This window comes from Synchiropus splendidus, chromosome 1 (assembly GCF_027744825.2).
Source record: "Synchiropus splendidus isolate RoL2022-P1 chromosome 1, RoL_Sspl_1.0, whole genome shotgun sequence".
Classification (NCBI taxonomy): domain Eukaryota; kingdom Metazoa; phylum Chordata; class Actinopteri; order Syngnathiformes; family Callionymidae; genus Synchiropus; species Synchiropus splendidus.
The window spans coordinates 21,950,188-21,970,917 of NC_071334.1; the positions used below are offsets into that span (position 1 = coordinate 21,950,188).

The 20,730-nt window shown below is 42.6% G+C and overlaps 4 protein-coding genes across 11 annotated transcripts; 2 read left to right on the plus strand and 2 right to left on the minus strand.

The window, feature by feature from the left end:
- Window positions 1–576: 576 nt before the first annotated feature.
- On the minus strand, window positions 577–9,129 carry cherp (calcium homeostasis endoplasmic reticulum protein). 4 transcript variants are annotated; one of them, XM_053853767.1, is made up of 20 exons: window positions 8,952–9,129; window positions 8,432–8,605; window positions 7,655–7,693; window positions 5,591–5,745; window positions 5,387–5,524; window positions 5,162–5,313; window positions 4,522–4,633; window positions 4,260–4,349; window positions 3,972–4,167; window positions 3,549–3,703; window positions 3,068–3,319; window positions 2,775–2,982; window positions 2,396–2,697; window positions 2,169–2,302; window positions 2,010–2,096; window positions 1,793–1,939; window positions 1,537–1,644; window positions 1,366–1,460; window positions 1,086–1,271; window positions 577–1,004 (listed from the first exon to the last, which is right to left on the minus strand). In XM_053853767.1, the coding sequence occupies exons 1-20, from the start codon at window positions 8,974–8,976 to the stop codon at window positions 967–969; spliced, it is 2,793 nt and encodes a 930-aa protein (XP_053709742.1). In that variant the 5' UTR covers window positions 8,977–9,129; the 3' UTR covers window positions 577–966. The 4 variants fall into 4 exon arrangements, with proteins under 4 accessions (XP_053709742.1, XP_053709743.1, XP_053709741.1 ...); XM_053853768.1 differs by having other exon boundaries at window positions 1,799–1,939; window positions 3,549–3,706; XM_053853766.1 differs by having other exon boundaries at window positions 3,549–3,706.
- Window positions 9,046–12,444, plus strand: dohh (deoxyhypusine hydroxylase/monooxygenase). Of its 4 annotated transcripts, none has more exons than XM_053853774.1 (6): window positions 9,046–9,182; window positions 10,266–10,372; window positions 10,536–10,703; window positions 10,793–10,869; window positions 11,082–11,337; window positions 11,660–12,444. In XM_053853774.1, the coding sequence occupies exons 2-6, from the start codon at window positions 10,267–10,269 to the stop codon at window positions 11,968–11,970; spliced, it is 918 nt and encodes a 305-aa protein (XP_053709749.1). In that variant the 5' UTR covers window positions 9,046–9,182; window position 10,266; the 3' UTR covers window positions 11,971–12,444. The 4 variants fall into 4 exon arrangements, with proteins under 4 accessions (XP_053709749.1, XP_053709747.1, XP_053709745.1 ...); XM_053853772.1 differs by having other exon boundaries at window positions 9,083–9,187; window positions 10,263–10,372; XM_053853770.1 differs by lacking the exon at window positions 9,046–9,182 and adding an exon at window positions 9,516–9,606 and having other exon boundaries at window positions 10,263–10,372.
- Window positions 12,445–12,688: 244 nt separating this feature from the next.
- Window positions 12,689–16,494, plus strand: LOC128746555 (radial spoke head protein 4 homolog A-like). The gene is made up of 8 exons (XM_053843683.1): window positions 12,689–13,273; window positions 13,789–14,002; window positions 14,354–14,650; window positions 14,717–15,166; window positions 15,259–15,412; window positions 15,637–15,754; window positions 15,882–16,136; window positions 16,246–16,494. Exons 1-7 carry the CDS (start codon window positions 13,182–13,184, stop codon window positions 16,105–16,107), a joined length of 1,551 nt encoding a protein of 516 aa, XP_053699658.1. The 5' UTR covers window positions 12,689–13,181; the 3' UTR covers window positions 16,108–16,136; window positions 16,246–16,494.
- Window positions 16,495–17,117: 623 nt separating this feature from the next.
- On the minus strand, window positions 17,118–20,600 carry LOC128771002 (radial spoke head protein 4 homolog A-like). 2 transcript variants are annotated; one of them, XM_053886079.1, is made up of 7 exons: window positions 20,393–20,600; window positions 20,104–20,317; window positions 19,781–19,922; window positions 19,075–19,250; window positions 18,611–18,752; window positions 17,500–17,617; window positions 17,118–17,420 (listed from the first exon to the last, which is right to left on the minus strand). In XM_053886079.1, the coding sequence occupies exons 1-7, from the start codon at window positions 20,476–20,478 to the stop codon at window positions 17,195–17,197; spliced, it is 1,104 nt and encodes a 367-aa protein (XP_053742054.1). In that variant the 5' UTR covers window positions 20,479–20,600; the 3' UTR covers window positions 17,118–17,194. The 2 variants fall into 2 exon arrangements, with proteins under 2 accessions (XP_053742054.1, XP_053742045.1); XM_053886070.1 differs by having other exon boundaries at window positions 19,075–19,524; window positions 19,644–19,922.
- Between the last annotated feature and the right edge of the window lie 130 nt (window positions 20,601–20,730).

Consider the following 20,730-nt stretch of genomic DNA (forward strand, 5'->3'; position numbering starts at 1 on the left):
AGATTTTTGACTTTGACGTTTTTGAGGATTTAGGATGGGAATTCACCAAACTAAAGACTCTCCCCAAATAGCACTTAGGTTAACGCGCCTTTTCTAGCAGCTGGCGAGCAAGTCCCAGCCGTTCCACCGGAGTGGTTGAGCTTCATAACTGCGATAACAGCGCCACCCCATGGATATAAAAGGTACTACAGATTTTGGAAGCCAAACACATTATTGAATTAATAAATCGAAGCGAACATTCTATTCACAAAGCAGAAGTACTCTATAGCTCATTTACTAGCATCAGTAGTGATTAAAGAATGTTTGGAGTGTAGATTTATAAATACATACTACTTATACTAGGTTCCAACGGACGTTTACGTCACCATATGGGAGGAGGACAGTATGCACTACCCATACTACGCAGTACGCATGTATTTTTCTGACTGACATGGTTCAGCTCTGCACAATGTTAGATGAAACTCATGGGCATGAACGGCACTAAGCAGCTCATATGGTAACAGAAGAACAAGAGAGCCAAGTCTGAGGCTCTGATGCTTAGCTACACCGAATTAACAGCAAAACAAAGTTGTATTTTGGACGTTTTTATTCATGAAGTTTGTTTGATTTGTTCGCCACACAAATATGACGCAATAACAGAAACATTCACAATAAAAAATAAGAAGACACTTAAAGAGTCGGTTAGTACATGTGTTGAGTTGAGAGGGGCTCATGAGACATGGGTCCAGAGAAGTGCAGCAGCTACCTTACTGTGAAATATGACATTCAGTTTATTCTCTACAGGTCAACACACTTTCTTTATTGAATCAACTCAAATGTCTTGAGCCATTTCCATGGGAGCACTAGAGGTCTGTTCATCTCCTGTGTGACACTCCTCACTCTAGTTTGTGGGTACGACTTGTGAACCAGGTGCAAGCTGACGAAAAGACTTGGATGTTTTGTGGAAGTGGTAAAACGCTGAAAATGTTAATCGGTGGGAGGGGCCTCAGGAGGTTCCCGATTCACTAAAATAAGATTAAATGATAGTTTAGAGGAATGATTCATGAGTCTGATTCAAAAATGTACTTGGTATTCTAGACACCCACCTTCTTCTCGTGCCTTCATACGGGCGACAAAGTTGTAGCTCTTGCTTCTGCGGTAGTTCTCGTAGGGGTCATTGAGTGACACACCCACACCTTTGTACTGGTCCCATTTATCTCTGATGTCACCTCCTTTGATGGGATCTTGAATACCCTGCTCCTTTGCCCCCAAACCACCAGAGCCGCTCCAGCCTGCAGCATGGGGAATGGTGAGGAAACATGAGTCTCCAAGGTTTGGATGGACAATGGATAATGGATAATCATGCAGAGACAGAAGCTGGTGTACCCATTTTCATCAGCAGCTGGTGGCCTTTGTTCTCCTCACCAAGTCTGCTGTCGGGAGGCAGTTTGGCAGGACCAGAACCCAGACCTGCTGTGGTGCTGTCATTTTTTTTTTTTAAGGTTAACTCAATGTTTTATTTTTTAATCACAAGCATGAACCAGGACCAAGACTTACGTTGGAGAGGAGCTCCGAGATTTGTGGCCACGTCGTCTCTTAGCAGGCGAGTGAGATCTGGATCTGGAACGGGAACGACTGCGAGACGACCTGGACCTACTCCTTGATCTGAGATTGTGTGAGAGACGCTTGTTAATATTCAGTAAATAAAGGCCACCTCATCCAAACAAGTCTCATTTTCATAAAGAATAAGTCTTAGCATGTCCTGCTTAAAGACGCTTAGCATAGTGTTGTTAGTTTCGGATTAATTTCAGACCTGGACCTTGAGTAGGAGCGTGAGCGGCTACGAGATCGTGAGGAGCGGGATCGGGAGCGTGACGACTTGGAGGATCGTGAGCTGGAGGGAGACGATGATCTTCCTCTGCTGCCAGAGCGACTTCTTGACTTACTGCCACCACGACCGCTGGAGCAGGCAAGAAAGTCACCCTGAATTACTGGACACACAACCTATTTCAAGTCATGCAAACACTCACCTGTTTCTTTTCTCCTGTCCTTTTTTCCTCTTTGCTCTCATCTTGGCCCTGAAGAATTCATACAAGCCGTTCTGTTCCCAACCTTCGCTAAAGTCATAAACAGCAGTATTCATTAGATCAATATTACATCTTTTTTCCTCTTCGTGTGTGCGTAAGTACCTGTTACGGGGGCGATCATGAGATGGTGGGCTATAAAAGGCTTCTACTGCAGCCAGTAGACGCTCACTTGGGGGCATAGGTGGAGGCAACCTGATGTCTTTTGGATCCAGAGGTTTGTAATCATAGTCCTCAAGCTGAGAGATCGATGGGAACATGTTCAATATTGATGTTATTAAAGGAAACCTTTAACTCTACTCATGTCATGAAATGACAGAAAGAGAACTTACTTTAACCAGTGGCGCCATCAGACCCGCAGGAAGATCAAAGTAGGGAACATTGGGTACTAGACTGGGGTCATCTTGGACTGGATGTGGCCTTTGACGCACGTGAGGTGAATGACCATTGAAGCCATGAGGGGGCGGCCCAAAGTCTGCGTGTTGGCCCCCTCCACCACCACCACCACCACCGCCGCCCCCGCCGCCGCCGCCGCCACCGCCACCGCCACCCCATGGAGGATGGTCAGCCCCCATACCTGGCGGAGGGAGTCTCTGATTTCCATGGTGGTGCGGAGGAGGTGGACCAGGCATGTCTGGAAACGGGAAGGTAAAGACATGAATCAGGTGAAAGGTGAAAGGAAAAGACAGTGAAAGCTAACTTTGCTCTCACCTCTACATTCACCACCAGGAAAGTCTCCCGGGGGGAAGTCAAACCGGTGAGGCGTGTATGGTGGCCTGTCATAGTGGTGTCTCGGCGGAAAGTCATCTTGCATGAAGCGGGGAGGGAAACGCCCAAAGTTGTGTGGTGGTGGAGGGGGCTGGTTGAAGTGACGGGGCTGCTGGTGTGGTGGGAAGGGTCCTCTGAAATGCGGCGGTCTCTGTGAGGTTAGGGATAACAGTCAGCAGCGGCAGCAGCACAACAATAATGACTGCTCTGGGAAACAGAAGGGAATGTCAGCACACCTGCATCCGTGGACCAAAGGGCGGCTCTCTCTGACCCCATGGGGGCTGTTCTGGCTGGTTCCCCCAAGGTGGCTGTTGGTCATACTGGTTCCAAGATGGTGGACCTTGATCAGAACCACCAGGGCCACTCCAAGGTCCTCCGTCTCTGGGTGGACCACCACTCCAGTTGGGTGGCTCCCGCTGCTCATTCCACATTGGGTCATGGCTGTTCCATGGGGGGCATGGTGGCGGCTGGTTTGGGTCAAAAGGTGGCTGGAGGAAAAATGTTGTTTTGAAAAATTAGGTGTTTAAAAAGACTGTGCCAATGTGCCTCCATGTCAACTAAGGACATGGGAGTACAGCAACCATCTTGCCTGCACTCATATAATAAATGCTTTCTGCAGACACCACAAGTGTTTTGATTCAATACAAAAAGAGACAGTCTTGAATATTAACTGGTAAGGAAAGACAACAGCTCTAGTTATCATCATGACGTGCTTACTGGCTGGTTAGGGTTCCAGGGGCCCATATGCTGAGGGTCAAACCACCCGGGTTTGCCTGGAGGGATATCAGGGGGTCCCCCACTTGGATCAGGTGGTCTGGATGGTGCTTCATCATAGTCTCCAGGTGGAGGACCAGTCATTGGAGGTTTCACTTCTGCTGCAGACAAGCCAAGCGTTACACGATCAGAGTGGTGCAATAAGAAATATAATTCTTGTGGGTGCGTAAAGTTCAACTAGAGCCTGGCCAACCATGTCCCAAGATCTTGTTCACGTATTCGAAGGGGTTACATTTCATTCCAAGAATTAGAAGTTATTAAGTAAATAAGAAGTTATTTTTGTTACCAATACAACAAACAATCGGTACAGCACTTATGTCATACATGATTTTAGCTTTACGTTTGCTTGCGTGAGCGTCTTCTCACCAGCTTGTGAGGTCATAGGTGGAGGCTTCTCATGCTCAACAGGAGGGGGCAGCTGGGTTACAGGAGTACTTTGAGGAGGGGGTTGCTTCATGTTTGTCATTAGTTCCTCGTGTTGTGTCTTGAGAGTCTGGATCTGTTGCTGGAAGGCCAACTGGATGGGCTGCACCACAGCGGAAAACTCTGTGATAAGAGACGCCTGGCAGAGAGAAGAGCAAGACCGTCATGACATGGGGGACAGACTTAAACATAGTGGGCTCTTCTCTACAGTACACATATACTTCTAGTTACCTGGTACTGGCCAAGACCAAGGGCTGGATTCTGAAGCTGCTGAATGGTCTCATCATCGAAGTAGCCATTCTTCTCCCAGAGCTGCAGCAACTAGGACCGTCGATGCAAATAGAACCGATGAGTGTTTTTTGTCTCAATGAATCTTACATATTTCAAATAGCATTCATCTATGGAGGGTTTGAGTGAACTGATTTCATTTCACTGTGGTGGCTGGTAGGTTGTGTTAATGCTATGGAAAAAATCTGCAAAAGAAGGAATTTACCCGAGTAATCTTCTGCTGTTTCTCCTCCTCAACTGCCAGGAAGCTGGTACAGTAGATAGGAACCACTACTTTCTGTAATGCTGCCAATAAATCCTTCTGCTGTTTCCTCTGGCTGCAATAGCACATTCACAGATAACAAGACATGACCAAGGTGAATTCTCACTTGTTGGGTTTCAAATTGTCACTGACAGCTGTTTTAAAAGTTTTGTATTAATCTAGTGATGAAAAAACATGCTGGCGTTAACTTAAATTCAGGATTTAAAAAGAAAATTAGACCTTCATCACAATGGCATCAATAACACATTAGCATGAAACTGAATCTAGCGATATATTTCATGTTGACCGGAATAATCACACAAAATACTGATGATTAATCGGATCAAGTTTAAATGACCACGATTTTGGTTAAAACATGCTCTAATAGATCAATAACCTTTTCACTATTCATCATTATTGCCCTTTTACTGTAAAAAGATGAAGAACAGTTGAAGAACATTAAGTGACCTTCTACATTATTCCAATTACACAGTTAACATCAACATTCTTGGCATTTTAAAGTTTTTCCAAGAACATTCACAATAATAGGTCGCTAGCCATGTCTACAGGTTAAGCATGAATATTGTTCCGTTATCGTTCATACCAGTGATGGAGGACATCATTTGTTAAATAGATGAGATGTAGCCTGAGCTCGAAGTGAGCGTCTTCTGCGGTGATGCGGTTGCGGAGGTGAGATGTCATCAGCTCGCACTGCTGCGGACCCTTGGCGTTGGTGAACATCCAGTTCTTGCCAGCCTGAGACAAGCACCAACGTTTTCATCAGACACACTCTACAGTACGAACATGATGCCAAAGCTGTCATCCTCACAGAGATGGCGTCCTTGGTGCAGGTGTCTATGATGGGCTGCAGAAGATTGTCAAACTCTGTAATGTCCAACTGAGTGTCCAGCAACAGTTTTTGGACCTGCTGCTCCATAGCTGTTGCGACAGCTGCACTCACTTGTTCCTGCAGGATGATCATCATGGTCATTTATCAAACCAATAACTGAGGTGAGTGCTCTCTATTTAATACCTGTCTTAGCGTGTTCAAATGCTGGAGGTTCCATTGATACTGCTGGTTGAGTTCATCCATAGATGGGGTGGAGGGAGGGATCTGTGGCGGGGGAATCATGGCCAAGGGTGGGGGAGGAATGTCCATCATGTCTTTAGCTCCTGGGTTGTACAGATCTATAAGCAGGAGGACAACAGAGACACAACATGACAATATGATGATAAGATCAGATTAAGCTCAGACGAACAGCATATTTTGGGAAAAGAAAATAAGAATGTACAAATGACAGCCGCATCAAACATTCAGTGAAATCATAATAGCCTGAACTGCACAAGAGAACAGAATACAACATACAAACACAAGACACAAGAAAAAAAAGACATGCAGTGAGGCATGCTATATGAAGAACCTCCGAAGCTGCCGACTCTTGAATATTTGGCCATGCTATAAAAATATAAAAAAATAAAATGGGCAGGAATAAATTCTTGTGTAACAACAAACAGTAGAGGGGGAGCTGGTAATATTTAAGTAACAGACTGGTTGTTCCTTTGGGATGTAGAATTGTTAAAATATGTGCATATAAATAGATGAATAAAATATTCTACAACACAATTAGCATTCAGTGTGCAGGAGAATGCATTGATAGTCAATATATTTTGTCGGCAACAACCCAAGGAAATGAAGCTTGTTGCTGTCAGTCAGAAATACCAGTGAATTTGTGCCTAAATATATTACTGAAAGATACCAACCAATGCAGGAAATTCAACAATATTCAGATTCTTTGAGTGCCAAGACAGTGCCATGTGTACATCTGATTAAATAAGACAAAAGTAAAATACAGCATCATAATGTGAAAAACTGTGGTGTGAGTGAACACAGTTTTGGGTGTTAGAGATTTTCTATGTTGGTGCCACTTTTCTATGGTCTTTCTCTGTCAGGTACTTTTATTGTGAAGTTTATTAGGACAGATTCATGGCTCAGAAAATGAATGACAACATACACATTTGTGGAAAACAATTAATTATAATCGACAGCTTAAGTGTCCAAAGCATCAACTGCTCCACCTTGTCAGACTTCTTAAATTCTAGAATGAACACCAGAAAACTACAAATGTGGAGGACATTAGATGGTGGGTAAATTACACATAATTTGCACCATAAAAGAAAAGCATGAGGACTCAAAGAGTATTCATCTTCATTGTCACCACCTGGGCTCTGTCCAGTCTGGCCACGTCAATCATCCAGGTAGTGGTTGAATGCAAGCAAACAAAAAATGACTAATAGAAACACCGTCACTTCTTTCACACGCGCCAGACCTTCACAGGGGCACTTATGCAGTGTTCTGGTTCACAAGCTCAGTGATACGTGCTTGTTGCAGATGTATGGAAGATTTAAAAGTGGTCACAAAAGTGCATAAGAACAACTGAACTAATTCAACCAACAACCTCAGGTAGTTAAATCAAGCCCCTATGTGTGTCATTCACAGTGTGACAGAAAACTTGAAAATACAACATTCACCTAGAAGTGCAGTCAAACTTGAAGGCCCTGGCTCTGACAGACTCCAGGGTGAAGCCAAGGCTACATGCGCGTGGTCGATCAGTGGTGCCGCCATGTGAACACCAAATCACCAAATAAACGTAGCCTAACAATCTGCCAGTTCATAACTCGTCCCAGTCATGAAAATGCTGACAAACATTAATTCTAGCACAAACATAAAAATACCTCAAAATTACATACAAATAAGGTTGTTGGTATGCACCGCATGTATCTCAGTATCCCACATACAAGTTATTTAATTCAGCTGTCATTTTTAAAGTGTCAAGTAAGATGCTGAAATGAACCATTTCGTTGACAATGTAGATAAATGAACCAAATAATAACCTAGTCATCCAAAACATGTCACATTTGCAAAATGAAGGACTAAAAATGACATTTTCACTTAATAAATAAAACAGGGGAATCCAGCAAACCAGAGACAGAACTAAAAAGTTAACTCTGTCAAGCCAAAGTGCGGAAAACTCAAGCAAATTTGGTATGTTTGGGAAATTTATTTTGCCTATGATTCTGTCTGTTTCCAAATAAATACCTTCAGATTTATATTCCTCCCCATCGTGGGTAGAGGGATCTAAGTGGAGAAAAGCACATTGTGATCATTGTGGTGAGATCAAATGATTGACAGATGAATTTCATGCAACCCTTAACAAATTAATGACAAATAATTAATTTGAAAGGTACTGTCCTGAATTGAAATAATCAGTCAAAATTTACAGTTTTAACGCAACTAGTTGTGAGTTTAAATATTTGTCACACTTAAAGTAGGAAAGTAGATCATAGAGGTAATGTTCCTAACCATTTGATCAGAAGTCCACAAAACTACATTTCAAGAATGTCAATCCAGTTTTAGCTGAATAATGAGACAGACAATGTTGAATGATGAAGGTCAAACAACAAAATCTGGATGACCATCTTAGCAGATGTTAATATCACTCAGCTGAGTCGTGTGATTTCAGACAGTAGTTATTGTGATTCGTATTTCCAGCTGTGGGAGAAAACAAAGTTTGAATATTTTGTCACTGCATTAAGTATAGGTCTTAAAGTTTGTACTAACAATCCACTACATATATTGGCTGCACTTTCGTCCTCTACATCAATAACCCAATATAAGGTACACTGTTTCTGTTATATTTATGCGGCACATCAACTGTGACTCAAGAATATGGTCAAGGGCCAGTTTTACTTTCACCACAGTTGGTTTTACCTAGGTAACATGTTCTTGCACTTCGTCCACCTCCCTTTATTTACTTGCCATGCACCCTCTGAACACCATAACACACCAGAAAGACGTTTCCCTTGGATTACATACGCTGTTGTTGTTCCATGGCCAGCCTGCACTTGTAGTAGCTGAAGTAATCGCCCCCAAAGAGGAAAGAAAACTTTGGATTATCCTTCTGCTTCTCCATCGTCATCTTTTCAAACTCGGGTCCGTTTCTTGCGACAAACTGGGCCAATTTGTCGATGACGTTTCGCAGCTCCTGGTCTACAATGATACGAGTAAATAAAACACGATCAGAATCGCACTTCTATCAGTGACCTATGGAAATATATATGCTTATAATTTATGTGCGATATCGAATCATAAGCACACATTGTGACACATTTCACAAAACTACTGGACTGTAGATCAAAAATATTATTGTTACGTTGGCAAATTGACTTAGTGGTAAAAGGCTGCTACAATAAAGACCAATTTCGAAAGTAGAAAAATAAAATATTTTCACGATTCATTCAAATCTAAAACCGTACACTGGTTCATATGCTAGAAGCTAGCAGCAGATTAGCGCGCGAGCTAAACGCCATACAATGCGATGTCTACACGCATTCACCTTCAGGAGGGGTGGGGATGTCCATCTTGGAGCTTTAGTCCCCGCACCAATTCTAGCAAACCCCAATACAGTCTAGCTCGATCGATTCAGGAGCCTTCCAATAGTTAATAAACGTGTAATTGTAGTAGGGGAATCGACTTGACGCCGCGACGAACACCGGATATAACGTCAGAGAAACAGCGCCACAGAATCGATTGACTGAATCTGAGAGGAGCGACACGTTTGGCTGTGGTGAGGTACAGCAGCGGAGCAGCGCTGGAATTCACTTGTGCTTAAAGAAAAGAGAGAGACAAGGGTGCTATTAAATATGAGACGGGTTAACTTTCGACGATGTTATTGTTTTTTTTAGATATATATTTTGTAAACATTGTTTTCCATGTAGGGCCGCGAGTGATTGAATTGCACTCGTGGAAGGAAGGCGTTAAATCACCCCCAGTTTTCCAGAGGCTAAAAATTAGTGCTCGTCAAAAATATTTCTTAATTGTTCCTAAATGTTTTTCATACATTTTTCGAGAAGGTATTTTACTTTGAAAAACACAACTACGTCTCAACTTCATACGCCATATCCGGCTGCTGCTTTCACAAGCTGTGTTCATGCCGCTGGCTGCTAAAACGAAAACTTTTTAAAATAGCTTTGCAAGACGAGCTATTTCAGGTAATGGAAAATCATCGTTTTACCTTTTTTTTTAAGTAATTTTAAATCAGTCTTCTCCGTGCGCTTCACCGCTCTGATATAACATACGGTGGCTGCTAGCCGGTGTAGCGTGGAACGTGGCTGTCGTGAGTTATGTAAACTCAGATCAGGTTTATGAAGTACTGTGTATCTATTATGGCGACAAGACCTTTCTTTTATAGTAACTCGCCTTTTGACTGAGGATAGATCTGAAGTTGTCCCAAAGTAAAACTTAAACCTCATTGCGACCTGAATTTCATCAATATCTTAATATAATGGCTAAATATCGTCTTGAAATATAAGTCATTTATTTATTAATGCCGATAAAGCATTATATTGACATAGAATGCAATACCAAGCTTTGCAGGGTGTGATTTGAGTAAACATGTGAGTAAAATCTCTGTCTAATTGCTGAGATACATGTAAAAATAGTATTTATATCTTGCATAATCCACTATTAGTAAACTAGGGATACTTTTCCGTTTTGCACTCTTTCCAACTTTTTGTAAAGTTTTTATTTTGCGGCAGTGTCTTTTTATTAGTTACAGTATAAAAAATGTAATTAAAAAATGGTATTTATAAATTGCAACTTTTAAAAGCATTGACTAATGTTTAGCACATACTCTTTTTTTTTCCAGCAGCATGGCCAGCGTGGAGCAGGTGGCAGCAGTGGGACAGGTTCTTGTTGACCCATCCCAGCAACTGAAACAAAGGTTCAGAGCTCTATTCACCCTGAAAAATTTGGGAGGTAAAACTTTTTACTCACCATTTAATTTTATTTAACAAGTACAGTGAGTGGTGTTCATAAGTTGACTAAGTGTTGCAGAGTTGATATACAAGAACAAATGAGGCCAGTCTGTCTTGTTTTTGTTTAATTTCTGAAACTCATGGTGTCACTCTTGATTTAACAGGTGCCGATGCCATCGAGTGGATCAGTAAAGCCTTCTGTGATGAGTCTGCCTTGCTGAAGCATGAGCTGGCCTACTGTTTGGGCCAGATGCAGGACCCTCGGGCCATCTCCACCTTGACCGCTGTTCTTAAAGACACTGATCAGGAACCCATGGTCAGGCATGAAGCAGGTGAAGAGAAACTTAGATTGTCCTCAGTTGTCTTGAATGTGCATGTCAGACTTCATCGTCTTAGAAAAAGTCTTGTACTCTGTGTTCAGGAGAGGCTCTTGGAGCAATTGGTGATTGCACAGTTCTAAGCCTCCTCAAAGAGTACAGTCAAGATCCAGTCATAGAGGTAGGAGACTACACACCTGTGGTCCAAGTGTTCCATCGCCATGTGGTTAAAACATTAACATATAAAAACAACACAAAACATTATCTCTTTTTTTAAATTTGAAATCCACCTATCCCTTTTCTGATGTTTGTCGATGATAGCATGAAGCACAGTACAAAACAGCAAAAACTGGAGAAAGTGAAATGTTGGTTTTGTCTCCTATCTGTGTGTAGGTAGCTGAGACATGTCAGCTGGCAGTGCGTCGGTTAGAGTGGCTCCAGAGTGGAGGAGAGAAAGAGTTGCAAAATGGCAACACTGACAACAACCCCTACTGTTCAGTGGACCCGGCCCCTCCAGCTGAAAAGAAAAGTGTACCCGAGCTGCGCGCCACCTTGTTGGACGAGAACCTCCCACTGTTTGATCGCTATCGCGCCATGTTTGCGCTGCGAAACCGTGGAAGCGAGGACGCAGTGCTGGCACTCGGAGACGGTAAGATCTGATCACCTGTAGACTGGTACTGTGCTCATGTTTATTTAGCATAGATGTGGATGTGATTATGAACAGTTGCAAAATATGTGATTGTATTTCTGCATGCAGTATTGTTGACTTTTGAATTGAATTAGAAGTGTGACAAGAACACACTGAGAAACTATAATAACTATATTACAAATTGCAGTGTTAAACATGTGAGTTTAAAAGTTTGTCAGTGTATTTAAGACAACCACATTGAATTTAACAAGATTTGAAATCCTGACTGTATCACTGAGAGCATGAGCCTTTACTGTTATATGCCCTCTCTGACTGTCCTCAGGCCTGGAATGCTCCAGTGCTCTGTTCCGTCACGAGATAGGCTACGTCCTGGGTCAGATGCAGCACCCAGCTGCCATCCCGGCCCTCAAAGCTGCTCTGGAGCGTTCAGGTGAAAACCCCATGGTCCGTCACGAGGCAGCAGAGGCGCTGGGGTCCATCGGGAGAGACGATTGCTTTGATGTGCTGCAGCAATACCGTGCCGACAAAGAACGTGTGGTGAAAGAGAGTTGTGAGGTGGCTCTGGACATGCTGGACTACGAAAACAGTGACCAGTTCCAGTATGCAGATGGAATAGCCAGGTTACAGAGTTGATATGAGTGGTGCCGTTTCCAATTGCATATGTTTTAGAAAAGACAGTTTTCTACTGGTCCCGACTCATCACATCATGTGGGAGAATTGTAATGTACAGATTCTGGTGTGACTCATTTTTATGAGCCTAATGATATGTTTAACACAAAGTGGGCTTTTCTCATAACACATTCAATTATGTGTTGCACCTTTAGTCGTGAGACCTCATGTCAATCCATCTATTTAAAGAGGAGAACACAAATTGCTTAAACAGCTCAATAAAAGATTTTTGTTTTTAAATGGACATTGTACAATTGTACATTGCTGCTCAGGTTGACTTTTTTCAGTGTATGTGAGCCCTTCCTTTATCTCCTTTCCTTCAAGACCATCCTGAGTCAGGTTCTATGGAAGTTACTGCCTCAAGTGTAGGGTGCAACGTCTCCCAGTGAACTGGACCAAGGTGTACTGTGTCTATAAAATAATAAATGTGTCTTTATTGTCTCGGTTAAATCCCTGGATAATGCACAAAATTCTTGTATTTTCCTATCAGCTTATTACAGTTTCTTGCCTTTGATCATAATTTCCTGCAGCTTCGTCAGGAAAATCAACATTCCGAAAGCGCTAATTCAGTGGATCGAGGCAAGAACAAAGGCAGAGTGAGTTTGCCTTTGTTGTTGCAGATGTACCTGAAGTTATATCCTTGCAAAAGATGGAGGAGAGAGCACGTTCAGTGCAGTATCCATCTGGTGAGGGACATGTCTGGATCAAAACTTAGCATGATGATACATTTTAAGACCCAACAATTTCCTTGAAATATTCTATCATGACCACCAGCTCCCACCTCTCTTTTGTGTGAATTTTCTCTACTGTATATCAAGTGCACAAAATCACATTGCTTAATATAAAACGTAATTACAATATTTAGGCAAATTCAGTGAGATCATATATCATACATATCATATTTAACAGCCAATCCGTCTTCAACCGTATAGCCCACGTCTGCAAGACTTTCACCAACCAACCATACTTCTGTCAAAAAGAATTTGGGGCAAATAATATCGTAACGCAACGCCGCTTGTTTGGTTTCCATAGCAACCGACTGGGTTTGCTGCCGCATTTCGCCGTTTTTTCCTGGGATTTTTTCTTGATCCTATCAGCTCCGGTGTAGTTGTAAGCTGGTTTGTTGCTGTAAGTGACACGGAGTGCAGTCACAGTCCAGACCAGTGAACACCAACATGGGCGAGGACACCATGAAAATGAGGATGGAGGCTGCCCACTCCTTCAAATCCTTCATGCTGACAAAAAGCACGAAAAGCAATACAAACCTGTGAGTACTGAATGCCTTTTGAAAATGAAGGATGCATGTTAAAAAGAATGCTGAGACCGTTTGTAGTACAATAAGACTGCTTTAAAATGCAAGTCCATAAATATTTTGGATTATGCCATGGATGGATTTGAAAAACTTTCTAGATGCATACCCTTATGCATAACTTAACTGACCATTACCTTTGATGGTGGTACTTTCTAATGTAAGCGCATAAGGTTAGGAATAATGGCAAATTAATTCTACAACATTTACATCCATATGCAGAATAGAGGGAGTGCAAACAGGTCTACAAAGTTTGGCTACTTATGGTGGAAGATAATCTGATGCGCTTTCATAAGAGATGAGCACAAGGTGAAAGAGTTTTTTGTTTTTGCTTAACGCTCCATCAAATCATTGAGTTCCATGAAATATTTCCAGCTGTTGAAATGTCAGATGAAATACCCAATTTTACAGATGCTTTTTGCAGATTCAAGTTACGATGAGAACATGTTCTAAGCCGTGTTGTTACTGTCCAGCTATGACCATCTGACCAAGGTGCTGATGAAGGTGATGGACGAGCGCCCACTGGATGCAGTGGACATGTTGGAGGACATAAGTATTGATGTGAAGCGTGCATCGTTTGAGAACCAACAGAACGTTATACAAGAGATACCAGAGGTCGTGGCTACCGAGGTGCTGGCTGAAGAGCAACACAAGCTATTTACACAAGAGATGGACCAGGAGGACCCGGTACTGAGTGCACAGTCACACACACACATGCACACTCTGGCTTCGTGGCGAGGAGTGTTGTGGTGGGCCTGAATGTTGAACCACTACACAGCATCATTATCTACAAAACAACACCACAGAACCGAAAACAAAACTGAAAACTGCACTCCCAACTACAGATAAACTACATCTATTCATTTTGCATCATGAGAATGTCACATGTTATCATGAATATTTGGATAATCATACTAATATCTATATTGATAATGTAGAAACAGAGGATGATGGATGCCAGAATCAAAGTAGACCAACTGATTCTTCTGTTTGTGTTTGCTGGTGTATTAAACTCCCACTGTCTTTTCTGGGCTGAAGCTGCCTCTTCCGAACGTGAGTGAGATCGCATTCTATCTGGAGCAGGCCGGTGTGGGCCTGGGCCGGGAGGAAATGATCAGGGCCTTCCTGGCCATCAGGCAGCTGGTGGACTCTCAGAATCTACAGCGTTGCAGGCTGTGGGGGAAGATTTTGGGAAGAGAGCGCAACTACATTGTGGCTGAAGCTGAATATCCTGATGGTGAGGAGGAAGAGGAGGAAGAGGAGGAGGAGAAAGAGGAAAATGAGACAGAGGCTGTAGAAGCAGAGGAAGAAGATGGCGAGGAGGAGGAGAATATTGTGAGTGACTAACTCTGATATCTAACTTAACAATGTGTCAATACTTAATGTTTCCATATTTTGCAGGAGATCCCACTCCCCAAGTCCTCATATAGACCTCCACGACCAGTACCTAAGGAGCCAATAGGTTCCGGTGCTAACAAGTTTGTATACTATGTGTGCAGTGAGCCTGGCCTGCCTTGGATAAAGCTCCCGGTAGTCACTCCGGCTCAGATTGTTGCGGCTCGACAGATTAGAAAGTTCTTCACTGGCAGGCTGGACGCTCCCGTGCTCAGCTACCCACCATTCCCTGGAAATGAATCCAACTACCTGAGAGCCCAGATTGCTCGCATCTCTGCAGGCACTCAGGTCAGCCCACAAGGCTACTACAAGGTGGTTGATGAAGATGATGAGGAAGATGACCAGGCATCCCGAGACACTTGCGAAGTCAACCCTGACTTTGAAAGCATCCCTGTTGTAAACATGGTGGAGTCTTTGACTACATGGGTTCATCATGTTCAACACATCCTGATGCAGGTAAAAGCTTCCGTTGATGCTCTTCCACGTCAGTATCCTCTATCGTTCTCCGGCTTGTCATGGGCCAACTACAAATGTTATAACGCCTTCAGGGTCGCTGCACCTGGGAGAGCATGGGCGCAAAATCTAAGGAAACATCCTTCAATGATGCGGATGAAGATAATGATGATGAAAACGAGAATGAGCCTGAAGAAATCGACCCCGAAGTTGGACCCCCCCTGCTGACCCCCATCTCAGAAGATGAAGGCCAGTGTCTCTGTGAAATTATGATGATTCTGTCTGATCAAACAGAACAAGATTAATAATGTAGAAACTCTACCTGAATATGAGATGAGTAGCGCTACTCCCAAGTTGAGCCAGGATGTAGTTGATGGGAAAATGTATGGTATAAATGATATATTTTGGTGGCTAGAGATGAATTTTATATATGCAATTGTGTGATGATGACAAATTTAAAATCATGCTCGTAGGTATTTCCAACACTCCAGCATGGACCGTCATGAGCTCCAGTTCACATCTCTCTCAACATGCCATTGCTGTGGTACGATCTAACATCTGGCCTGGAGCCTTCGCTTATGCTTGTGAAAAGTAGGTGCACATTAAATCAATGACTAAATGTTCATTTTTGTAGAGCAGTTATTCAATTGTTTGTCTATAACCGTTGTGGAATTTCCCCTGTGCGGGAAGAATAAAGGCAATCTGTCTATCTATCCAGAAATTTTGAGAACATCTATATTGGCTGGGGTCAGAAGGACATAGTGCTTGGGTACAGTCCTCCTTTGCCCCCGCTGCCACAGAAGCAGTACCTTACTGGACCTGAGATCACAGAGGACGAGGACCCGTCTCGGGAGAGGGAGTTGGAAATGGAAGCGATCGAGAAAGGGGCGGAGGATATGATTGACGATGAGGAGCAGGACGACGGCGATGACGAAGATGACTAGGATCAAGAATCGGAATCTAGAATTTGAAAGTAAGGAGATCAAAATAAACAAACTAGCAGTCGAGTGCATGTTTCCATGTCATCATGTGACTTACAATAAGCATCTGTACTCAAACGGCCTTCTGTTTTCTTGTCACAGCCAACCTGCTCTCTGCTACAGGACAACTTCACTGAGCAGATGATGCATGGCAGGAGGACAGGGAAAGATAAACACTTGACATTTTGGACACCAGAAGCAATATGGAAAGGTTTTACTGAGCATAAAAATTGTATGCTCGTAAACACACAACAGTTCCACCTCTTTTTTTTCATTGATGTTCATTCTTTTTGGATGTTTTGGATGTTATATCCCCAGCTCAGAAATAAAAGTTGCTTCATAGAAATCAATTCTGATGACTTCTCTCCACAGGACTCTTTTAGAAGCTGATCTTCTGTGGGGCTCCTCAACACACACTTGAATGCATCTTTTCAACATAGTGTTAGGTGCCATGCCATATGAATGACTGGTTATATTCTGAGCATTTGCAATGAAGTCAAGAGCTGAATCGTGTCTAGGGAAAGAAAAGCTGGGCTTTGTTTTGGCTTTTTCTCTATGGGCCTCAAATTCCATATATTTGGCTGCGTATGCGCATACACGTCCTGTTTGTGAGTACTGGTATGAAATCACACTTCAGTGGCACAATGAACCAAAGTTGAAGAAGGCACCTGATTGGTCTGAACCTTCCCTCTTTTTTTTCAAGAATTTCTCAGTCCCAAAGTCGACAAACATTTTGAGTAGTGCTTTTGTTTTTAAAGCTTGGGTGAGCTAGATTTGAGTATGATAATTTTGCCCTCAAAAAGTGCTTTGTAAAGGCAAAAAAATAGAGATGATGGGTTGTGCTTGATCTGCTCGATCTACTTGATTAAGTGTTGTAATAGTCTTTTGTTGGGGAAATGGTTTGAGGACAATAGAACCTAACTAGTTAATGGAGATAATACATTTATTTACATTAAAAACATCAAAGTCGTTGCACCATTTTATTTTGAAAAGATTTCAGATGGACTTAAATACAAAATGTATATTACAATAAATACAGCAACAATATTCATTATTGTTGATCATCATCTTCATCATCATCTTCATCCATGTCTTCTAGTTCCTCAACCTGCTTTGCGAGAGCCTCTTGCTCCTGCTCATCGCTCCAAGACGGGTCGACGTCTTCTGTGATCTCAGGCCCACCCATGTACTCCTTCTCTGGCAGTGGGGGGACAGGAGGGCTGTATCCCTCGCCTGAATACTTCTGACCCCAGCCAATATAAATGTTCTCAAAAGCCCTAAACTCACAAACAAGTGAGGATTCACTGGTTAATGTTTACAATTGTTCAGCACACAGAAACAAGCATATTCACTTACTTTTCCGAGGCATATGTAAAAGCCCCAGGCCAGACGTTTGAACGCACCACAGCGACAGCGTGCTGGGAGATGAGCTTGGTTGAAGACAAAATAGTCCAGGGAGGACAGTCAAAAATATCTGCAGCAAAAATAGTTGACAAGGGTTTTAACATGACGGATCTTAGCGTGCCACGCTGATTCCCCAGAAGTAAGAAAGAAGCAAGCTATTCCTCACATGCATCAATTTCTCACTCTGAGAACTATTATTGCCCATTGGGTACAATACATCCCACCCTGCGAACATATCCTGCAACTCGTGAAAGTTTCATATGTGTCTTTTATTCAGCAAGGTTAGGAGACCTAGGAGAATTGTTGTCAGCTGTTGATAAATTGGTGAAGTGCTGCATGCTCCCCTAGGCAGAACCTTCACATAGTGAAATGCAGTCAAGTGTACTGTAGGTATTCTTTTTTTGGACTGAATCTGGGCACTGTATTGAAGTTGAATTTTGACATACTATCATTGAAACACTGAAGCATACTTGTAATTATAGTCCAGGATACTTACAAGAGGAACTTCAAGTATACAACTGTTTGCCGGGGGATTTCATGTACAGTATATTATTGTGGAGAAGGATTATGGGAGTGGGTTAATGGCAGACTTTTGTTGGTCACCAATGTCAGCCATGTATTGGGATGTGCAAAAAAGTATACTTCGGATAACCTAAATGTAGATAGACGAGTATATTTTTAAGTGTACATCAGTAAACTTAAAATGTTTCAATTTGGTCAGAAGAAGTATTAGATTAGTATCTACTGTACAGTATCACAGTACAGGTTCTCTAAAGCTTGACTGTATTTTAAGGATGTAGGCTTTGGCTTAAAGAAAGTAAGTAGTAAATAATGTAGTTCCAGAATGGTAATGCAAAACTTTTGAGGCACATTCTGATCAGCAATCCATCAACTAATTTCAGAAAAACAAAGCATTCCTACCTGTTAATATTTGTATTCTGCATCACAAAAGTTATCAAGCGGACTCAAACCTCCGAAAAGAATCTTGTTTGTAATTTCATATGTGCGTTTTCAAAGGTTAATAGCTTTTGACATCACAATCCATTGGGTTGCTAATATTGACCTTCATCTTCAGAGAGTGGCGTGAGCAGTGGTGGTCCAACCTCTGGCTCTACCTCTTCACTCGCCTCAAGCTCTTCATCTTCTGCAAGTGCACTGGATTCCTCTTGTTTTTTGCCTGCTGGGTTTTTCCACGTACAGCGACCCTGAAAGATTAATTTTATCCTCAGTATTGGCGATAGACCCTGTGTTTTAGACCCATGATGACAAATGAATGAGTGTGCATTTTTGCGGTGGGTGTATGACGCAGTATAATTTTTGTCAAGCCATGTGAGAGCGCTACACGAGCTACTTAAAGGTTTACTCACCTAAATCCACAGATAGAACTCTGACAGCCCACCACGCAACACCGAGGCATATTTGCACTGAAAACTTTTGCATGTGTATATTTTGATGATGGGCCAATGGCAGCCTGTGAAAGTGGGTGGGTTTGACTGTCGATTGTAAATAATGTAGGCGTAAACATACCTGCATTAAGATGTGCTGGATATGATGCACCCATGCAGTGAAGGAGTCCACCATATTTGCTACAGGGATGCCTTCAAAGTCAGGGTTGACCTCACATGTGTCTCGGGATGCCTCCTCATCTTCATCACCTTCCTCATCGACCACCTTGTAGTAGCCTTGTGGGCTGACCTGAGTACCTGCAGAGATGCGAGCAATCTGGGCTCTCAGGTAGTTGGATTCATTTCCAGGGAATGGTGGGTAGCTGAGCACCGGAGCGTCTAGTCTCCCGGTGAAGAATTTTTGGATCTGCCGAGCCACGTTGATCTGAGCTGGAGTTACTACAGGAAGTTTAACCCATGGAAGGCCGGGCTCACTGCACACATAGTATACAAACTTATTTGTGCCTGAGCCTCTCATCTCCTTTTTTACTGGTGGTGGAGGTTTATATGTGGATTTTGGAGGTTGTAATATCTAAGAGACATAAAGCCAAGGAAACTGAATTACATTTTTTTTATCCACTTTTGAGTGCTTTCATGATTATTGACAAGAAAACAACGTCACAAACAGATACATCAATTGACAGCGCTTGCCTCCTCCTCTTGTATATCGTCGCTAGAGACATCTGTGTCTTCCTCAGCCTGTTCTTCTTCCACTTCATCATCAACATCATCATCTGGATACTCAGCCTCAGCCACAATATAGTTTTGCTCTCTGCCCAGAATCTTACCCCACAGCCTGCAATGCTGCAGAGCATGGGAGTCCACCAGTAGCTTGAGAGCTAGGAAGATTTTCATGAGTTCTTCTCGGCCCAGTCCTACCCCAGCTTGCTCCAGGAAAAACCCGATCTCACTCACATTGGGAAGAGGCAGCTAGACACCAAGAGAGACAGAGTGATGGGTTTAGCCAGTGTGGAGAGCTAATCCCGCTATGTGGGCACTATGAGGCTCACTTTTGGCACATCTTTTTTTATTTTTTTTTACTAAGAAGATCTTAATAAATTCACACAACTTAAGTGTATGTGTTTGTTTTAGGGAAATGAGCAATAATTACCGGGTCCTCAGGGTCAGACTCTTGTGTGAACAGAAAGCTTTGTTGTTTTGCCAATCGCTCTGCTGCTCTGGTCACTGGCAAGTCCTGCATGAAGTTTTGTTTGCTCTCAAACAAGGCTCGCTTCACATCAAGACTTATGTCTTCAATCATGTCCACTGAATCTTGAGGCCGCTCGTCTATAATCCTCATTAGCACCCTAGTGAGGTGTTCATAGCTGGACATCCACAAACCAACATTAGTCACCTCCTCAACATCATACAGAACATGTCAGCACCAGCACCGTACTCACAGACTTGAGTTACTTTTGTTCCCTTGCTTCAACAAGAAGGACTTAAGAGAGATGGCAGTTTGCATCATCTGATTCTCCTGATCCATCGTAGTCTTCCCAAATTCTGCTCCTTCCTGATTTATCAAGCCTTGAAAATGTACGTATCTCAGAACTCGCTTGTAAAACCACACCACTGAGCAATGAATGTGAGTAGACTGAGACTGAGTAGGACAAGAGACCTTTGAACAGTTTGACAGCTCTATAAAATATTTTTAAAAACTGTTTTACATGACAATGATAATGATTAAATAAAGACTTTACTTTAGAAGCAAAGGAGAAAACAAAGACACAGGCAAACC

Coding starts and splice junctions, on each gene's coding strand:
- dohh (XM_053853774.1), top strand. CDS start 10,267: ATGGCCAGCGTGGAGCAGGTGGCAGCAGTGGGACAGGTTCTTGTTGAC. Junction 10,704..10,792: donor CATGGTCAGGCATGAAGCAG/GTGAAGAGAAAC, acceptor CTCTGTGTTCAG/GAGAGGCTCTTGGAGCAATT. Junction 10,870..11,081: donor GTCAAGATCCAGTCATAGAG/GTAGGAGACTAC, acceptor ATCTGTGTGTAG/GTAGCTGAGACATGTCAGCT.
- LOC128746555 (XM_053843683.1), top strand. CDS start 13,182: ATGGGCGAGGACACCATGAAAATGAGGATGGAGGCTGCCCACTCCTTC. Junction 13,274..13,788: donor ACGAAAAGCAATACAAACCT/GTGAGTACTGAA, acceptor GTTACTGTCCAG/CTATGACCATCTGACCAAGG. Junction 14,651..14,716: donor GCGAGGAGGAGGAGAATATT/GTGAGTGACTAA, acceptor CATATTTTGCAG/GAGATCCCACTCCCCAAGTC.
- cherp (XM_053853766.1), bottom strand. CDS start 8,976: ATGGACATCCCCACCCCTCCTGAAG. Junction 5,314..5,386: donor GCACCAAGGACGCCATCTCT/GTGAGGATGACA, acceptor TGCTTGTCTCAG/GCTGGCAAGAACTGGATGTT. Junction 4,634..5,161: donor AATGATGTCCTCCATCACTG/GTATGAACGATA, acceptor GTGCTATTGCAG/CCAGAGGAAACAGCAGAAGG.
- LOC128771002 (XM_053886070.1), bottom strand. CDS start 20,478: ATGGATCAGGAGAATCAGATGATGCAAACTGCCATCTCTCTTAAGTCC. Junction 19,923..20,103: donor AGTCTGACCCTGAGGACCCG/GTAATTATTGCT, acceptor CTTGGTGTCTAG/CTGCCTCTTCCCAATGTGAG. Junction 17,421..17,499: donor TTTACATATGCCTCGGAAAA/GTAAGTGAATAT, acceptor TTGTGAGTTTAG/GGCTTTTGAGAACATTTATA.